This window comes from Neofelis nebulosa, chromosome 7 (assembly GCF_028018385.1).
Source record: "Neofelis nebulosa isolate mNeoNeb1 chromosome 7, mNeoNeb1.pri, whole genome shotgun sequence".
In the NCBI taxonomy this organism is placed as follows: domain Eukaryota; kingdom Metazoa; phylum Chordata; class Mammalia; order Carnivora; family Felidae; genus Neofelis; species Neofelis nebulosa.
This window is the reverse complement of record NC_080788.1, coordinates 118,934,509-118,953,196: the sequence shown is the minus strand read 5'-3', so window position 1 is coordinate 118,953,196 and position 18,688 is coordinate 118,934,509. Positions and strand designations below refer to the sequence as shown.

Genomic DNA, 18,688 nt, shown 5'->3' with positions numbered 1-18,688 from the left:
AGTGTGTGTGTGTGTGTGTGTGTGTGTGTGTGTTTGTGTGTGTGTGTGTGTGTGTGTGTGTGTGTGTTTTGGGGGGCCAAGGATGAAAATTTGAGGAAACTGGAGGGTCATGAAGGTATGATTATGAGACAGACTCAGTAGAAGAGTGGTAGGTGATATCTGACTGGAGGGGTCGGGGGCACTGGGAGAGGGACAGAAACACTCCTGGCAGGGAGTGAAAATTTGGGTGCCCAACAAGAATACACTTGGCAGGCATCTGTGGGGGCTCTGAAGGCCAACTAATTTTATCAGAGGAGCGAAGGGGCTAGAGGCAGGTGGGACAGCGAAGAGATGAGCACTAGTGATGAGGACTGGGTCTGGGAAAGGACACCAAGAAAGCACATCTGAGAGGTGAGACAGTGGAAGGGCATGGGATGGGATGGAGGGGAAGGAAATAGGAGAAGAGGTCAGGGGAGGGCTTGGTGGTGGGTAGAAATGAGGCTCTTCTCAGCCACCCCTTGAAAACATAAGTATACAGATAGTCTCAGTTTTGGAAGTGCTTCTATACCAGTCCTGTGCCCCTGACCAGTGAGTAAGACCTTAGGTACTACAAAGAAAGATGGGGGATGGAGCCTTGGAGGAGGCTGAGCCACTCATTTGGTTTTGATGTTTGTTCCCTGCTGCCTTGGCCGTTTTTCCAGTTTGGCCCCTCCTTCCTTTCCTCTCTCCCTTGCCACCCAGCCCAACGTGACATGGGCACTGTTTAGGGGCACGCATCTCTGCCTTCAGGGACTGCTTCTGGGGTGAAATGTGATAATACTTGGTTTTATTGCTTCCTCCTTTGTGCAGACTACTCCATTCCAAAGCCTAAAATAACTTAGCAGATTTCATTTCAGCTAGAAGCCAAATCCATTCCTGGTTGGTACTCATCCTGGCTAAAGGACCCACCAGGATTGAACTGCCACCAGGTTCCAAGGCTGACAGTTGGGATCACTGGGCTAGTTGAGGACTGGAATGGATCTTTTGGCTTGGTTCTCTCCCTGAGTAATTCTGACACCCTGGAATCACTTGGGGTTGGAGGTGAGGGTGTGTGCGTGAAGCAGTGTCCTTTGGGCCTGAGGCCAAATGGGGCATCGGTTGGGGTTTTTGTAATTGCTACTCGTCCTACACCATAGAACAACTCATTTCCACTTAGGTGACAGGCAGACAGATTGCATCGTAACGGTCCTTCTGGGGCATTTTAACAGTGAAAAGATTCAGCTTCCAAGTAGAGGAGAAAAAAATGATAGATTTTGCCAGCATCCGGTTTTGTCCACTACACCACCTAGGATTTGAAAATCCAGCTGTGTCCCCTCTGTTTCTTGTGTCAGTTGGTTGCCCAAGTGCAGCTGACCTGCCCTATTTCTGGCTGATCTCGTGCTGCTGATGCTCAGGGCACAGGAGACACGAGCCAGATTCTCCTTGCCCATAGCCACGGTCTCATTAGCATGGCCATAGGTAGTATGTTCTCTTTCTTTCTTCTTTTGTTTTTCTGTTCAGTTCATTTCATTTCCACCACCCCCTTCATTTTAATCTTTCCTTTTTTTAGGTAGTTGTCCTGTGCTGTTGTTTTTTGTTTTATCTTTCGTTGCCTTTCCCTCTGCAGTCAACTCTATGACCTGGGGACTCCGGCATCCTTCAAGCAAGCCATTTCTGAAGAAGGTGAAAAGGAGCCACGTTGATTTGCGCCTCCTCCTCCTTGTCCTCCTCCTCCTCTTCCTCTTCCCTTGCCCGGCCCCCTCCTGCGCGTGTGTTTCAGCCAACACAGGAGCCTGGATTGTGGAAAAGCCTCCAGCGCAACTCAGCTCAGCTCAGCTCAGCTCAGCTCAGAGAAGTCTTGGGAATGGCCTAAGTGTGTGCAATAAGAAGATATTTTTTTTTTCCTTTTTAAAATCCTTCATTACATTTTCTTTAAGTGTCTCTGAGAAAGTACCCAGGTCAGACTGGAAGTGCTCTACCATAGAAATAACTGAACATGAACAAACTGATGGAAAAAAAAAAAGAGTTAACTATTTTATTTATTTCAATATTTAAAAGAAAAAAGTGCCGGCGTGGCACAGTATTTTTGTTTAAAGTACCTTCTACTTCAAAAGTTAAAAGCAATTTTGTGAAGACACGAAATCAAAAGAGTTACTTAATGTTAAATAAAGACTTCATATTAACGCTAAGGAAAAAGACCCCACATTTTTAATGAGAAAATAAAGATCAACTCTGCTCTCTCGGGCTTTTAAAAAAGCCATTCATGTATGTGCTTTAGGTATTTTTATTTCTGCCAGTTGGATGTGGTAAGTGAGGAGTGATTGGTTTTTTCTTCTTCAAAATTCTGTTGGAGGCATTGGTGATGTTACATGGTTATGTGTTAAGACGTGACAGAAATAAATTAGCCACAAAGGCTATCAGCAGTCTCTCCCTACTCCCCAGAAAACTCCCTCCCTCCCCCCATAGGCAAACCCCATTCATCTGGATGTCAAGAAACAGCTCGACTCCTGGTTGTCATGTCTGACGAGGCCTAGTTCAGAAAAGAATTCCATCTAGTGACTAACTGTATCTCTGCGAGTTCAACATTTTCAAACACAGACAGCTTTGTTTAAAATAATGCAGCGAAGAAAGAGGAAAAAAAAAAGACAACAAAATAAGCATCAGCTGAGATGATACTAATTTGGTCACCTAACAACTTCCGGAGGAGACTTCTACTGAGCAGGCTTTGGGGTGGCCTAAGTTCTAGAGTGTCCCCAAGGGCAAGGAAGGCCAACCTGAATGATGGAAACCTCAAATTCAGCTGCTGGTGGGGGTAAAGGAGAAAGACACGTGTTCTAACATGTCCTTTTATGGTCGTGTGGGTAGAAGTGAACGTGCTGGCCTATGTAATTCAACACGGTGTCTGTGGCCTGGCGAAGGAGCTCGGTTGATGGGCAGGGCCACTCGATTCTATTCCAGGTCTTCTCCGTGTCCATGCTCTTGAGTGTCCCCCACTTGTAAGCAGAGTCCCAATAATGAATGCATAATCTAACGCTGGATGTTCTCATCAGCAAGAGTCCTTGAGTGCCAGTGTTAACGAAATGGTTCTTAGCCTGAGAATCTCTCTTTTGCCTTTGAAAGGGGAGACTGGATGGGCACAGACCTCCTGCTAGCCCTTTCAGCTTTCTCATTCAAGGCCAGTCCTGGGGTGGAGGGCGGGAGATCACCAAGAGTGTCTTTGTATCATTTTGTAGCCCTTTTCTGTGACGTTTTCTGATAGAAAAGGTCCCTTTCCAAAATGCTAATAATTATAATAATAACCCACTCTCCAACCAACTCCCACAAGTTACAATGTGTAGAATTGTGATAAAGCTTTGCATAATGTAGGGTTTGTATCAAAGTTGTGTACGTTTCTGTTAAATAAAAGTCTGTTTCCAATGCTCCCATAGCATCTCTGTAAATTTTACTTGACCAACCTCATCCTACTTGAGTTTGACTTTCGTACCATCTTGAAAGGATTCTGCCCACTTGCACGTTCAAGGTGTGTTGGACCTTTTCTGTTTTATTTAGCGAATGGTGCCCAGCGTTGGTGCCGATATCTGCTCTCTGAGTCCATAGTTGCTGTCGCCCACCCACCGTCACTGCAGCCATTGTCACCCTCTCCATGGAGAGCCTGTTTATGTGTATAGACTTGATATGCCTGTCCAATGTTGCCATTATCTCTATGCCAAGAATAGTTTGGCATAAGAATGTGAGATTTAGTGTGTGTTTGGAAAAATCTGGGGGTTAATATTTCCATTGCGTGAAAGGTGCTCTTAGTATAGCGTCCCCAAGCGGCCAGTTGGTACGGCTATAAACCAGACCCTCTGATAGGTTTCTTCTTGTGTATGGAAGTGAATACTGTTCTCATATGGGTGCCCTAGGTCAGGTGGAACCAGACTGGCCTTTCAGGCCATGTCTTGCCCTCTGAGCATTGTCACACTGTGATATTTATTACGGACTTATAAGTTTCCCTAACAGTAAAAAGCAACCGCCCCCCCCCCCACCCTCCGCCAATATACCCTCCTTAAGCTTTTGTTTTCTTTTTGTTGTGGTAAAATATGCATTACATAAAATTTACCATTTTAGCGGGCAGTGGCATTGAGTGCATTCACATTGTTGCACAGCCCACCTCCATCCACTCCAGAACTTTTTCATCTCCTGTTGAAACTCTGTCGCCATTAAACAGAACTCCTCATGCTCTCCTCCTCTTAGCCCCGGGCAACCACTATTCTACTTTGTCTTTATGAATTTGGCTACTGGTGATACCTCAGATGAGTGGAATCGTATAGTGTTTGTCCTTTTGTGACTGCCTTATTTCTCTTTGCATACTGTCTTCAAAGTGTGTATATATTGTAGCAGGTGTCAGAATTTCATTCCTTTTGAAGGCTGAGTGATATTCCCTGGTGTGCACATACCACATTTTGTTAATCCATGCATCTGTTGATAGACACTTGGTGTAAAGAGGAAGTTTTGCACATTTATTAAGTATCACCCACTTCCTGAAGTGACTTAAATTTGAGACACTGGATCCAATTCAGAGGTCACCAAGGGGATTAAATATCTTCTCAGGAGGGAAATGATTGCACCCGAAATCTCCCTTCTAATTTACGCCCTCCAAAAGGGTGCCTTGATTCTGATGGGCAAACATTCTCTCCGTAAGCTGTGCCTTACCTTATGACATACCTACCTCTTTGTAGGTATTGTCTTTTGGCTGCTTGTAGGGATAAGTTGTCTAGCATACGGATGTAGTATCAGTGTAAATTAACTAAGGGATGGAGGAGACCCAGCAGAATCAAATGTCTTTACTGGTAGCTCATGAGGGAAGGGACTGCCTTTTTCAAATGACGGTGAATTGTTGGCAAAGCATGCATGTGCTTGATGTCTGTAGATGGTCACTGATCAAGAGGGAGGGGAAAAATATACATGTGAACCAAAGAATGACAAAGAGAAAAATCACTTTCCTCATCCGTTTGGAAACATATCAGTTCATATAAAAGGTTAGCTCTGGCGTCAAACTTGAGATGCCTACGGAGCAGGTATCTTTAATGAGTGACGATTAACAGTGCCAGGGGGAGGAGGCAGCCCTTGATGCTCAGCCTTGGGACACAGGGAGACACCAGGGAGTCGTAGGGAGTGTATAGAGCCAGACAGCATCTGTGCTCTGAGTGGGACAGCCACTACCAGCTCAGGGGTGCTGCTTGAGGGCTTAGGGTTCTCAGGTGCCCAGGTTTCTCAAGACGGACCAAAACTTCAAAAATTTTGGTGAGATCTCCCCAAAATGTTGGTCATAAATTGAAAACACTGAAAATCAATTTTGTGTGGACAAAACTAAATGTGAGTGTGTGCCAGATACCCTTTGACGACTTTGGGACAGCCTTCCCTAAGGGCTCCAGTCTGGGTAGGGTTGAAGGATGAAATGCCTTGACCAAATTCCTTCACTTCCTCCATGGATGTGTCTAATGGTAATCTGACTTAGAATTGTTATGTGCTGGGGATGGGTCCCTGGGTTGGTCTCTGGATGGAGCTAGGTCGTTGTTGAGCACATTAGGGATTCAGGATGCAGTTTAGTACAAGACGTTCCCCCATCCAGTCCCCTTCCCTCTGCACATAAATGAAAGAGCATCTCTCTAAAACCCTGGGCGGGGCTATACAGTCTAAAGCTATGGTTTTTTTGTTCTCTATTTTTCTTGTACTTTGTTCTTATTGCTGACCAGTCATCTATTATATCACATTCCTTTTACCCGTCTTGTCTTTTCTAAGATTTCTAAATTATTCCATGTGACAAGAACTCAATTCAAGTTTTATTGTCTTCCCCAAAGAGCAAATTTAGAAATTCCTTTGATTAAAAAAAGTATATATGTATGTATATTTAAAAAGTATATAAATAAATATATATGTTACAAAGTGTTCTCTGAAATGAGATGCACAGAAGATTAGAAGATGTAAAATACTTAAAATAAATCTAAATAAAAATTCTGGAGGGATATGCATATTTATATTATATTTTATATATAAAATTTTATATTTTATATGAAGATATATATGTCACTCCAGAATCTTTGTTATTTAAATTTGTCTTAAGTATTTCACATCTTAGATGCATCTGCACAGAATTCATGCAAAGTACATGTAAAAGGTAGTCTTTTGGGTCAGGGTTGTTTTCTTGCTTTATTTTCTTTGGTTCAGGTGAGGAGAAGGCTATTCTGAATAAGCAATTTGTTTTCCTTCTGTCTTATAATGGGGACTCTGTAAACTTTTCCTGTAAAGGTCCAGATAGTAAATATTTCAGGCTTTGCAGGCCAGACATCCGTTGCGACTATTCAGCTCTGGGGTTGTAGCATGAAAGTAGCCACAGACAATATATAAAGGAGTGGGCATGATCGTATTCCTATAAAACTTTATTTACAGAAATAGGCAGCTAGCTGGCCAGATTTGGCCCAGGGACCAGAGTTCGCTGATCCTGAATTAGAAATACAGAGTATTATACTGTTTCAGTGGGGAGTGCTGGTAGTGATACTTAAGACCTTTATAAGTGGCAGGACTAAGAGAAGAATTTCACATCACCAGGTGAAGGGCAAGAAGTACATTTCATGGTTAGTAATGAAAGCCATATTGAGGCCTATATGGATAAGTGTTTTGATCCAAAAAATTCTACCACAAGGTGTTAGAAAGCTATTAGGTTTTCTCGTTTGGGTGCCAGGTCCAAACTACAATAGTACAGTGCTTACCGAAAGTACCTATAAATAATCCAGCCAGTCGACATGGTAGCCATACATAATGGTGACTCTTGGAGGCATAATGACTAACATCATTCATCTCTACCAACTTAAATATGAAAAAAGACCAACTTTAAAATAGTTGAGTCCATGCAAATGGCTCCTGTGGGCTAAGTGAACATCGACTATAGTTTCTGTGGGAGATAAATGCTAAAAGACATTTAGCAGAGCCCAGTTTGGGAGGTGTGGGGTTGTTGCAGTTAAAGAAATGGTCTCTTTCTGATTCCCCAATAGCTGTGGGTCCCTGAAATTGTTAGTTATGAGGTATTGAGGATGTTGCTGAGGTGCATTTCATCCTGAGAGCCCAGTTGTTTGTGATCATATTCAGAATTAGAACACTGAGTCTCCAACTCAGTATCTCACATCCTAAAAGAACTGACAAATGATTGTCTTCCTTAGATGGTAATGAAGATTCCTGATACCAGACCTACTACTGAATTAAAATCCTCTTACAAGTTGAGTATGGGATGAACCTGACAGGTAGCCCGGGAGCTGGTCATGCTAGGTGGCAGCTGCCTTGCCAAACTCATCAAAGAGATGCTCTTTAGCCGTTGTGAGAGGGCACTGCATTGCTTTGAGAGAATGAGTAACTTTTCAGATCTCAGGGTGTGTTTTACTGGTGCCTATTGCTAAGTTCCCTGAGTTACTTCCTAGTTTTCTTAACAGGGTGAGGGGGTGAGATCAATATGTTGTATGTCAGCTCTGTTTGCTCCAAGCTCCACCCCGTGATCGTAACTGAAGTCACCCAGTTGTCAGCTTTTCGGCATTGACTAGAAGGAGAAAGATTCTAGTTAGGAAACCCTATGTTTTGTATTCTGCATGAATATGGTGTTAGAAGCACAATCCCTTGGTTACCTGGTCTTTCCTTACACCAGAATAGGAAATGCTTTGGTGTGAGGTGGTTAACAGTGGGGATCAATGGTTTTGTACCCACCTGACTGATATAATTATGGTGACTGTGCTATTAGTGATCACCTGGCAAGACACAATCATAGCTGAGATGGATCTGGAAGCCGTAGTGGAACACTAGCTGAAGGAGCAGCGTGCTGTTTATTTTTAAGTTAGCACGATGCCAAGCTGGGTTATATTGGGTATAACGTGCAAGGGCTGGAAAGCATTTCTTCACCTCTATTTAATATTTGACACCACTGTGTTTGAAATAGCTGAAAATAACTGGAAAACCCAAAAAGTACAGAGAAGAATATTAGCAATAATGAAAAGGATGAACAATAATAAGCCCTGTAAGAAAGGGCAAAGGATTTGGGGTTAACTTGGGCAAGAGAATTGGGGTCACTTAATAACTGTCATATGCATCATTGAGAAAAAGACACTGATCTTTTTGGCTTCTAGAGAGGACGGGAGAAGTTGGGGCTTGGAACAGACTGACAAATAGTTCTTTTGACAGCAAGAATTTTTGACTATTGAGGCTGATGTGACCTCACTGATAGCCAAATACTTCTGCGCAGAGTTAGGGGCGTGGGCTAGATGACCTCTCAGGGTCTCGTCAAGCTTGGCAATGCTTTGAATTGTAGCTGGGTAACCTGAAAGAGTTAGTGCCTAACTCACCACCAGGGAGTGGGGAGGCGTGGCGAGAATTGGTCTTATGGACGCGTGTTGTGATCATTAACCAAAATTACATTTCTAGGCTTGTTCCTATTCATACTGAAGCAATGCCCCAAGGCCTTATGGGGACTTCCATTGTTTGGGTAATGTGAGATGCCAGCTGGAAAGTGAATGCAAGAGACATTTTCCTCCAGAGAATTGTCAAAAATGTGAAAGACGAACAGTGAGAAGCAACTGGAAAGGACAGTAAGGCCAAAAGGCCACGAGGGAAAATGGTTCTGCTGAAAACTCCAAGTTCCTTTATGGTTCTCATCTCCTTGGATTTCACCATGTCCAACATCATCCTTGGTGCATGGATTTCGTACTTGCTCACAGGACCCGGATATTATTCTTAACTTGATTTTGGTTGAACAGCCTCACTAATATTCATGGTTGTCTACTCCCCTCTCCCCAACTCAGTAGGTAGGGGAAGGAAGGTTTTATTAAAAGACAAAGTTAATTTTATATTTATATGTATAAAACAAAAATTCTGCTTGGGAAAACCTGTGGTCAGGATTCTTTCCACGTAACTTAGAAAAAAAACCTATAGTTTTGCTCTGTGTTTGATTTAAAGAAGTAGGAAGGATTGTACTGTATTTGTAGTATGTGAAGTCAACTTTCTGAGGACGTGAAATGTAAAAGAGGTTGGGAATGGAGAGAGCTTGTGTAAGAAGGGGTGAAGGAATGGTGTGATGAGTTGCTAGCATGAACGCTTATGCTAAAATTTCTCCTTGACTTGAGTTATGAGTTCAAAGAGACTGGCAGTTTGTAATTTTGAAAAGTTTTTTAGTTAAAATAGATTGTTTTCCCTCTGTAGACATCAACCTTTTGTCCGTAATTGAAAAAATAGATCAATATGTTTTGACCACATACTGGTGTTTTGTATAATGACCCTCCAGTTATTGGTTTGCTTTATGCTTCTGATCAATTAATCAAACTTTTATTGAATGTCTTCCATGTTGCAGTACTGTGTTAGGTTTTGCAGGGCATAAAAGACAAACAAAGGGGAATTGAAACAAACTTTTGGGGACACTTTCTTTTCTTTTTTTTATCACGTTTATTTTTGAAGAAGAGCGAGAGAGTGTGCATAAGCGGGCGAGGGGCATAGAGAGGGGGACAGAGGGTCCACAGCAGGCTCTGTGCTGACAGCAGCGAGCCTGATGTGGGGCTTGAACTTGTGAACTGTGAGATTGTGACCTGAGTTGAACTTGGATGCTCAACCAGTTGAGCCACCCAGGTGCCCCTTGGGGATACTTTCTATGTGCTAGTCACTGATAGGCTTCTTATAGATGTTAGCTTGTGAAGGCTGTATACCCACCTTCTCAGGTTCAGATTACCATTCCTGTTTCACAGACATGGAAATTGAGGCTCAGGGAGATTGAGTTGACAATGGTAGTAGTCATAGCTGGTAATGTCTGAGTTTTCCAATCAAAGATTGTTTTGCTCAGACCCTCTCCACTGTGGAAGTCCTCTTTTCTGTTCATAAAGAGGGGAGACAGGTGGTTAGCATATTATTCAAGACAAGACCGTTTATAATTAGGTGCCAAGTTGGTACAAACTGTGGGTGCCACCCGGGCTGAGCGAAGGGAGTTTCCAGCTCAGGCTGGAATAGCGAGGGGGGTCTGCACTGAATGGAGAGCGCAGTTGGGCTGCAGTTGGGGTGAGCAAAGAGAAGACAGGCCACCGAGAGTGGGAAATACCTGAACAAAAGCTCTGAGGTGTGAGCAGCACAGTGGGGCTGCAGGCACAGTGAGATGAACCTCAATGGAGTGGGGGAAGAACCCAGGCTGTGGAGAGAAGTCAGAGGATGCAAACAGCATTCACCATCATGGTGGGGCCTGATCAACAATGCAGGAAATAGGAACAGGAGGAAGCCAGTGCATCTTGGGCCCTTGAGCAGGATGAATATAATGTTTAGGATGGCTGTGTGAGGGCAGCCCAGCTGCCCGTGAAGAAGTTTGGGTTTATATACTCTTCCCTACCAGGCCGCCTCGGACTGTGTCATGACTGTGGGATCCTAGCCCCTGTGAGGGAAAAAAGAGTGGTCAGGATTCCTTCTAAATGACTTGTGACAGAACCCCGGTGTATCCTGTCTTCTGTGTGATGCGTGTCCAACTGATGAAGTGTTCACCTCGCTAAGTGTCACATGATTCTGTGGGTCTGTTCCACCAAGGATTATTCTGAAACCAGAGAAAGTGCTCTTCTACCCCTTCCTGGTTTGTAACACCGTTGGGGAGGAGTATGGGATATCCTGAGAGGCCGGTTGGCCCCAGAGAGCTTTGTATCTAAGAGATCGATTGAAATTTGGGATCAAATCTCTGATTGTCCTTTTAGTCGAGTTGGAGAGAGAGTTTATTTGAAAAAGTGTCCTTTAGATCTATAGGTCACTGAACGTGGTTGAGGAGAGTTGAGGAAAGAAGGCTCCGATTCTGGCCATTGCCTTTGTTTGGGTGCGGAAGCACCTTCTGGCACCATTGCCTGTCTGCCCTTGGCCGCTTTACCTGTGGGGGGATCAAGAAGTCCTAAGATCGCAATTCCTGGGACCTCGCTTTCCCTTCTACCTCCTGTGCTCATGTCTCCCCACTTCATCTTGTCGGTGGGTTCTTTCCTGGCCCTCGGGACTGAAAGACGTGCGGCCGTGTGTGAGGAACATGGATTGTGAGTCCAAAGAGTGGGGCCGTCTCTGGGTGGCCAAGAATGGTTGGCACTTCCTGATGTGCTAAATAACAGCCACATTTTCAAGGTAATCTTCCCAGCAGCCTTGTCAGGGGCTACTGTCCCACTTAGCAGATGAGCGGGCCAAAACTCAGAAGGGTTGTGACTTGGTCAAAGCTACACGGAAGTGGCAGGACCGGGACTAGACTCTAGATCTTTAGTGTGTTTGCCTTTGCTTATTATTTGCCTGTAACGCTCAGTGGCACTTGTCTTGGCTTAGGCATGCCCAGACGTGGCAGAGCCCTGGACTGAAAAGGTCATCTGACAGCACAGAATTGAAACCCACAATAGAGTAATATCCATCTTCCCTCTGAGAAAAGCAAAAACAATAGAATGCCAGCTTCTAGATCCACCCCTCTTTCCCCCTGCTACCTCCCCACTCCACCCCCGCTGACATTTATGCAGCACCTGGGCCTCATATAGCACTGTCTCACCAAACCCTTTCAAAATCTCTCTTTCCTTCATCTGCCTTTACACCATAATGTTGATGCAAATCTGGTTCAGCCAACGCGCTGGGGCCGAGTGTTAATTGCTTCCCGCGCAATGTTCTGTGTCTGGTTCATGCATCCACCTAGATCACCTACATACTAGCTTGAAATTTAACTGTGTGCCCTGCAGAAAGCACCCCAGGCCTGCCTCTAACGGCACATTAGGTCTATCACAGGCAGCCCTCAGAGTTGATTTTGCCCTACAGAGGTTGAGAAGGTTGGCTTCAAAAAAGAAGTCCCTGCCTGGTGATTGGCGCAGAGCGAGATCTTCTGAGACAGCAACTTGCCCTTCCTGCTCCCTCTCCATTAATTCCAGGAAACTCTGCAGCTCACTCTCCCCTGCCCCCATCCTCTGGTCTCTCTGCTGTGCTAATCACAGCTCATTTCTGCTGCATGCCTCATTTGGGGGAAGAGCACTCTAGGGCTCCCGAAATGTGAAGAGGGAAATTAAGGACGGTTGGTCAAATGAGTCAGTCCATTGCCACTGGGACAGCCATCCTCCTCCCCGGGAGGGCCCTGTGCCTCTTTCCAGGGCTTATGGGGAGGGTGTTTACTCTTGGGCTTTTCCTGTGGACCAGATGGGGTTTTGTATTCTAAGGGAGAGAAGGAGAATGAGGTTCATTGAGGAGCTACACGCCGTCATGGGTCCTCTGATCTCATCACCTCCTCTAACAATCCTGGAATGTTGGGCCCATTTTGGAGCTGGGGGAATGAGGAGGACAGATGTCGGGTAGTGACCTGCCCGAAACCAGGCAGATGTACATGTCTATTTGACTTCAACGGCCGGTGCGCGTTCATTCCTTTCTAACCATTGTCCAGGGAAGACGGCCCTTCTGAATTCTCCCTCTCATTTCTCAAACCAAGGGCTCTGGGCTTCTGCTCCTTCTTGTTTCCTCTCCCCCAACCTCCTCTGTGACACTTTACTTTTTCTGTAGTAGCAAGCGTCCTGCCGGCTCTGGGGAGAATCCATCGTGGCCATGAGTCCTGTTACCCACTGGCTGGTCAGCACTGTGGATTTAGCCAGTATGCTAATGAATCTAGTTTCCCAGAAAGGGCTGACTGGGTCATTGCAAAGAGCCAGCTGTCCTGGCCAGGCTCCCCCATGCCAGGAAGCTCTGCGGGACCACTTAGGTGGCTGTGGGCCTGTCAGGAGGGGAGCAAAGAGCTCCGTCTCAATCCCAGGCAGGGGACTAGTCCTTTCTCTGTACTTCTTTCCTTCCCATTACCTCATTTTAAGGCCTCAGGCGTCATTTGGTTGATCTGCTTCAAAACAGATTCATTCTCCATCTTTGTAAATAAGGGATTCAACTTGATATTAGTCGGATGAACTCCAAAGTTCCAGGATGCCATGTTGGTGAGAATGCGACATTAAAAACCAAACAAAAGAAAACCTACCTTTTCCTGCCATCCCCCTGTTTTCCTGCCTTATTCCTATTGTCCAGAGGAATGTTTCTTAGAAGGGTCCTTTTTCTGTGAAGCCTTTAGAGCTCTCCCTTCTGGAAACTTCTCCTTCCCAGGAGGCTGTGGGAAAGGGAGCTGGATGCGGAATGGACAGTACCCAGGAATACTTTGGCCCCAGGGTTTTGATGTGCATTCATCCTTCCGGAAGGCAGGGTCAGGGAGGAGTCAGCTGGCGAGGCCCCAGGGGTTTTGCTGTGGTAGCTGAACAGGAGCAGGGGCAGCTCAGGAGCAGGACGCCACGATTCCAGACCACCTGAGTTACACTCCCAGGAGCCAGTCCATGCTGTGGAAGGACTTAGGAGACGTGGGGCAACATTCTAGCCTTGCTGCCTCCTTGCCCTGTGGCCCTGGGCCAGTCACTTCACCTTTGGAGGGCTCAGTTTCCTCAGGTGTTTAAAGAAGGGGTTGGACCAGGTGTTCCAAGGCTCACTCTGGTGCTGACAGAAGCTCTGAGTAGACCGAGTGAGGAACCCGTGATCGAGTTAACTTGTCTGAGAAAGTGCTCTGCATTTTAACTGCGGCTTTTTGGAAGTCAAGTTTTTAAGCCACGAGGGTCACTTCAGTGGTGGAAGTTTCAGGCACTGTTCCAGGGTTTTGTGGAAGGGAGATGGCAGTTTATATCTTACCCTGCCCCCCATCACTGATCATGTCATGAAGCAGAGGCCTCTTCTGTCCACTCTGCCCACCCACGCCTGCAAATCCCTGCCTCATCCACCTCTTCCCCTGCTTGCAGAGACAGATGGAGAAAGCTGGGTTGGGGCGAGACTGGGCATCTTCTGTGTGGTTCCAGGGCACTTGTGGGGTGCATGCTTGCAGAGAGGCGTTGATGTCGCCCAGCTCTGGCCTTCCAGAGGTCAGGCTCTGTCCCACAGGAGGCTGTGTTGGGCCTGAGTGCCACCCTGTCCTCGTCTATTGAGTGCAGAGAAGAGGCCTCAGAGTGGATCCAATAGAGGAGGAAACAGACACCCAAAAGTCATTACCAAGATTTCAGTGCTCCCTGGGGGCCGTGCAGGCCTGAGGCTCTGGACTTCCACTCGAGTGCTCTCTTCTTCGGGCCTCCTCCTGTAACTACACTGCCTCTGCCCAGGCTCTGTTCTCCCCCTTTTAGTTTTAGGGAGCTAATTAACTTCTTTGCCTCTAAGCTCTTCCAGTTGCTCACCTTTAACTCTGTGAGGCTGGGGTTTGGAGGTGGCCTTGACCCGATTTTGCCCTGGGGTAATTCAGGAATGCTTTTAGTCCAGGACCCTGGATTAGCTGTGGGGGCTGGGATGACAGATTCACCTGGAGTGTGGACAGGGGACAGGGGTCGTGGAGAGGAAGCAGGACCTTAGCGCAGGAGGGCAGCCCTCTGACTTGGGAAGCCACTGGATGGTCAAAGGCCCAGTGCTCCGTGAGAGTGGCCCACCAGCCCCTCAGTCTCCTTGGGTCAGGAGAAGTGTCCTTCTCCAGGTCTGTCTCCTGCGGCTGAGTGGTGTGGTATTTGCCTGCATGGGTGTTGGGATAAGATATGCCTGTGCGTCTTTCCTCTGCCAACCCTTTGCTAGGACGTCTTGAGTCGATGACTTCCCTACTCTGAAAATGGGGACAGTGACACCTGGGTCACAGGTTGTTTCAAGCACTGAATGAGAACATGTGTTCAAAGCGTCTAGCACTCAGGAAGCACCTTGATAAGTGGGAACTGTTATTAGTAATAGTGCTAAATACTCTTTAGGGCGGACTCAGAGAATTGAGTTTCTACATCTTGTTAAGAATTCAGCCAGAATTCTGGCTGTGTCTCCTGAATAAGGAAGAACCCAAATCTTTTTTTCTGGGTTCTTATTTTCATTCTCTTACCCATTCCTTCCTTTGTCTTCTGCGTCTTTCTTTGTCTCCCCCACTCCTCCCCACCCCGTGTCCTTCCCCCCAGATTTATCAATTCTTCCTCTTCTTGCTTTATCTCTCCTCTCTGTTCTCATGATTCTGGAACTTGTGAGGATCTCTTTTCTTTACTTATTCGTGATCCAAAATGCATCCCAGGAGTTCTGAAAGTTGGTGCTTTCTGTTTTTCTGCTTGCTATGAGTTGAACCTCCCAGCTCCATGAAGATACTACATCTCCTCCAACTGCAGGCTCCCCTGCTGGCTTCAGGGTCCCCACCACCCCTCGAGATAGGGATTCACTATCTTGGATCTTTTTTACTTTTAGTCTTTGAGTTCCCAACCACCATGGCAGGTGAATGTATGGGTCCGGAACTCAGGGGACGGGTCTGTGCTGGAGGGATCAGTTTGGGAGTTTCAAGTGTGTGGATGACATGTGGGGGAAGTGAGTCTAACCAGATAGAAAGAAGAGTCTGGAATCAGAGAGAAGATTCCAGCAAAGGAGACTGAGAAGGGACAGCTGGGCATGTGGGAGGAGGACAGAAGACTACAGAAAGGGGATGGAGGGCAATGCCCTTTCAAGGAGTTGGGCTGAAAAGAGGAGCAGAAATTGGGTCATTGATGGAGGAGATAATCAAGAAGGGTCTCTTTGAAAAATGGGAGCTCTTACAGTGTATTTGTATGCCAGCAGAACTGTTGACTAGAGAGAGAAATTGATGCCAGAAGAATTAATAGCAGGAACAGAGTTCTCAGGGAAGTGTGAGAGGTTTGGGATCTGGGTACAAGTAGGCGATTGGCCTTGGGTAGGAGCCAGGAGAGTTTGTTTCCAGTATAGGAGGGTGACAAGCATAGGGGCGCAGGTGCAGAGGGCTGGGGGGATGTGCATGGAGAAAATGAAATAGTTTTATTCTGACCACTAATGTGTGTTCTTAACTAAATAAGGAGAGTGGGAGGAGGTGAATAAGCTATGGGGGATTGGAGAAAATGGAGAGGTGTGGGAGAGGGGTTTGATCAGCAAAATATAGGGTACTACCAAGATTTGTGGTCACCATTTCAATGGAGGCTGATCAGCACAGTGGCTTTGGGTACAGGCACAGACTAGGAGAGGGTTGGGCTTAACTGGAGTTGAGGTGAGTAGGACAGAGAAGAAGGGGTCAGCAGATAATATGCAGAGGTGTGATTCCAAGAATGGATGTGGAGTCTATGGATATGGGTGCGTGAGAGGTAACACAGAAAGAGTGGTATGTGTTAAGGAGTAGTGGTTGGAGCTTCCAATGAGATTAAAGAATTACTGGTGGACCCAGTAAGTCGGAGCCAACCTGGCTATGACTAACTGCCCCCTTTGGATTTGGGCTCAGGTGTTTTCCTCTTAAAATAGTTAAAAGACACAAAAACAGAAAATGGTGGAAAGCGATGCTTATTCTGGGGCTAATTCATTCATCATTGAAAGAGTGCACTTTAATTAGGCTTCAAAGATACTCAGTGGCTCATAACAACACAATGGAAATGATGCCTTAACTCTTTCCTGCCCCCGCCAGATCAGTCCCACTAACACTGGGGTGGGCATTTGTGTTTGTTCTTATTGATACAAGGGAAATATTCTAAGTGCTTTGTTGTCCAAAAAGGCCTTATCTTGGAAAGAGAGCATATGTTGCCTGTCTGAGGCCCCTGAGAGGAAGTGAGGGCCTCCTGTTTATGCATGGGACCCACAGGTCTCTGGCAAACAGAACTGCTATCAGGAAGATGTAGCTTATGTCTGGACACTGGCCAATATGAATTGATGTCTTTTGCATCCAACAATCACAGGACTGTCTGAAACACTTAAGAGTATGTCGACAGTAGGCTGAGGTTGAGAGGAATATGGAATTTCTGGGAATGAGAATAGAGGCTGTTGGTTGGTGCCAAAACAAAGCAGAAGAGAGTGGCAAAACCTTGCTTTTTCCTTTTCTTGAAAAAGTGTTTTCCAGTTTAACAAAGCAGTAACACACACCCTGTCAGCAGGATCCTCACAATAGAAGGATGAGGTGGGCAGGAAATGTTCTGGAGTCTCATTTGACCAAGGCAGACTCAGAGCAGCTGGTGGACTTGCCCGTGGTCTCGAATGCCTACATGGTGGCATAGCTTGCTGATATGCAGGAGCCTTGAGGAGAGTCTAGGAGGCAGGGCGTCCCCAAGTGTGGCTCAAGGATCCCTGCCCCTGTCAGGATCTGCATCACCCCTGGCACTCCTAATGGGCTCTAAAGTTCAGGATCACCAGAATGGCATTGCTGTGGAGTGGAGAAATGGGAAGACCAGAGCCTCATATTTCCTCTCTGAGGTCCTTGTTCTCCAAAGGAAAAGGAGAGCCTCCCTCTCGAGGCAAGGAGAGTGAGAAAGGTGGCTGCTTGGGAAGTGCGGTGAAGGGAGAGAACAGAGAAGGGGTTGGGAGATTAGGTAGAGTACGCGGCAGTAGGTAGGAACCGGAACAAAGGAACCTGATTTGATTAGCCCATGTGGGCCTTCAGCCACAAAGCAACATTAGACTTGCCATACCTGTTCCAGCCTTGGGGCTCTGCCTCTGACTGTGGCTGTGAGGGCCTGCCATGGGAGGTCATGGGCATCTTTCCTGATGTCACTCAAAGGTGGAATAATGTGGGTGCCGAGAGCTTGCTCTGGCTATTGTCTGGCAGTTGCCCCAGCCTCTTGGCACTTTGGTTTCCTTGTCTGCATGGGTCTTTACTGAAGTGGGGCTGGCCTTGAAGGATGAATGGAGGTTTTAAGGGTAGGCAAAAGGTGGAGGTGGTATTTCGTTGATTCTTTTATTCGTATATGAATTGACAGTTTCCCTCATTCGATGAGAGTTGATTTGGTAGAGAGGCAGGGAGGGAAGTCAGATTAGAGAGAATGAAGACTGAGTGGGTATCCCAGAAAGGAAAGGAGTGGATTTAGGACAGTGCATCTCAAAATTCATTGTGCACATGAGTCGCCCAGGGATTTTGTTAAAATGCAGATTTAAGGTCGTAGGTCAAGAGTGGGTGTTTCTAACAAGTTCCCAGGTGATGCTTGGGCTTCTGGTTCATGGACCGTGCTTTATGTAGCTAGAGTGTAGACCATCTGCTCGACAGGTTTGGCTGTGAATGGGAGCTGAAGGATAGGAGAGAGAGACCTTTGTGTGCAAAAGTGTGAAGTGCAAACAGAGCAGGTTTTGGAGGAGGAGGGTGGGGTGGGGAGAGGGAGGAATTCAAGTGCTTCTCTGTGTGGCTGTTGCATAGGGTGTAGTGGTAGTTGGTCAGTGGTCATGAAAGAAGATGAATCTTAAAAAGGCAGTGGTGACCAGAGAGCAAAGAGGCTTGTAATGCTAGGGAGCTTACTTTCTGCTGCAGGCAATGAGAGACAGAGGAATTACTTAAGAAGGGGTTGGTCAGTACCTCATAACTGATGGCGTAGTTTTAAACAAATATTAACCACTACTTAAAAAAATGTCTTTAGAAAGGGTCTTTCAGATCATCTTCTGTGAAAACAGAAGTATGTGACTGTGGGAATACTGTCTGTTAGTCCAACCACAAAACAAGGCCACTGTTCGGTTGGCAGTCCTAGTTGTTTGGATAAGGGTCTCTGACCCACAGAAAGGGAAACAGGAGTTAAATATTTGGCGAACTGCTTGAGGTTTGAATCCTTAATTCTCACAGGAGGCTTTTAACCTATTAAGCTTAACATCTTCCAGCTCAGAGGTAGCAACTATTTTCTTTATATGCGAAAACTCAGATTGGTAATGGTTGCTTGGAGTGCTGGGT

The 18,688-nt window shown here is 46.1% G+C and overlaps 1 protein-coding gene across 7 annotated transcripts in view; it reads left to right on the top strand.

Moving 5' to 3' along the window:
• DPF3 (double PHD fingers 3) overlaps window positions 1-18,688 on the top strand; it is a 304,745-nt gene that overhangs the window by 250,064 nt on the left and 35,993 nt on the right. Inside the window, exon 10 of one of the 7 annotated variants that reach the window (XM_058739559.1) lies at window positions 1,625-3,419. The exons of the other annotated variants lie outside the window; for them this stretch is intronic. Coding sequence (XP_058595542.1) covers window positions 1,625-1,700 — 76 coding nt within the window. The 3' untranslated portion in view covers window positions 1,701-3,419. Of the gene's footprint in view, window positions 1-1,624; window positions 3,420-18,688 lie in introns of those variants that run through there. 7 annotated transcript variants of the gene reach the window in all.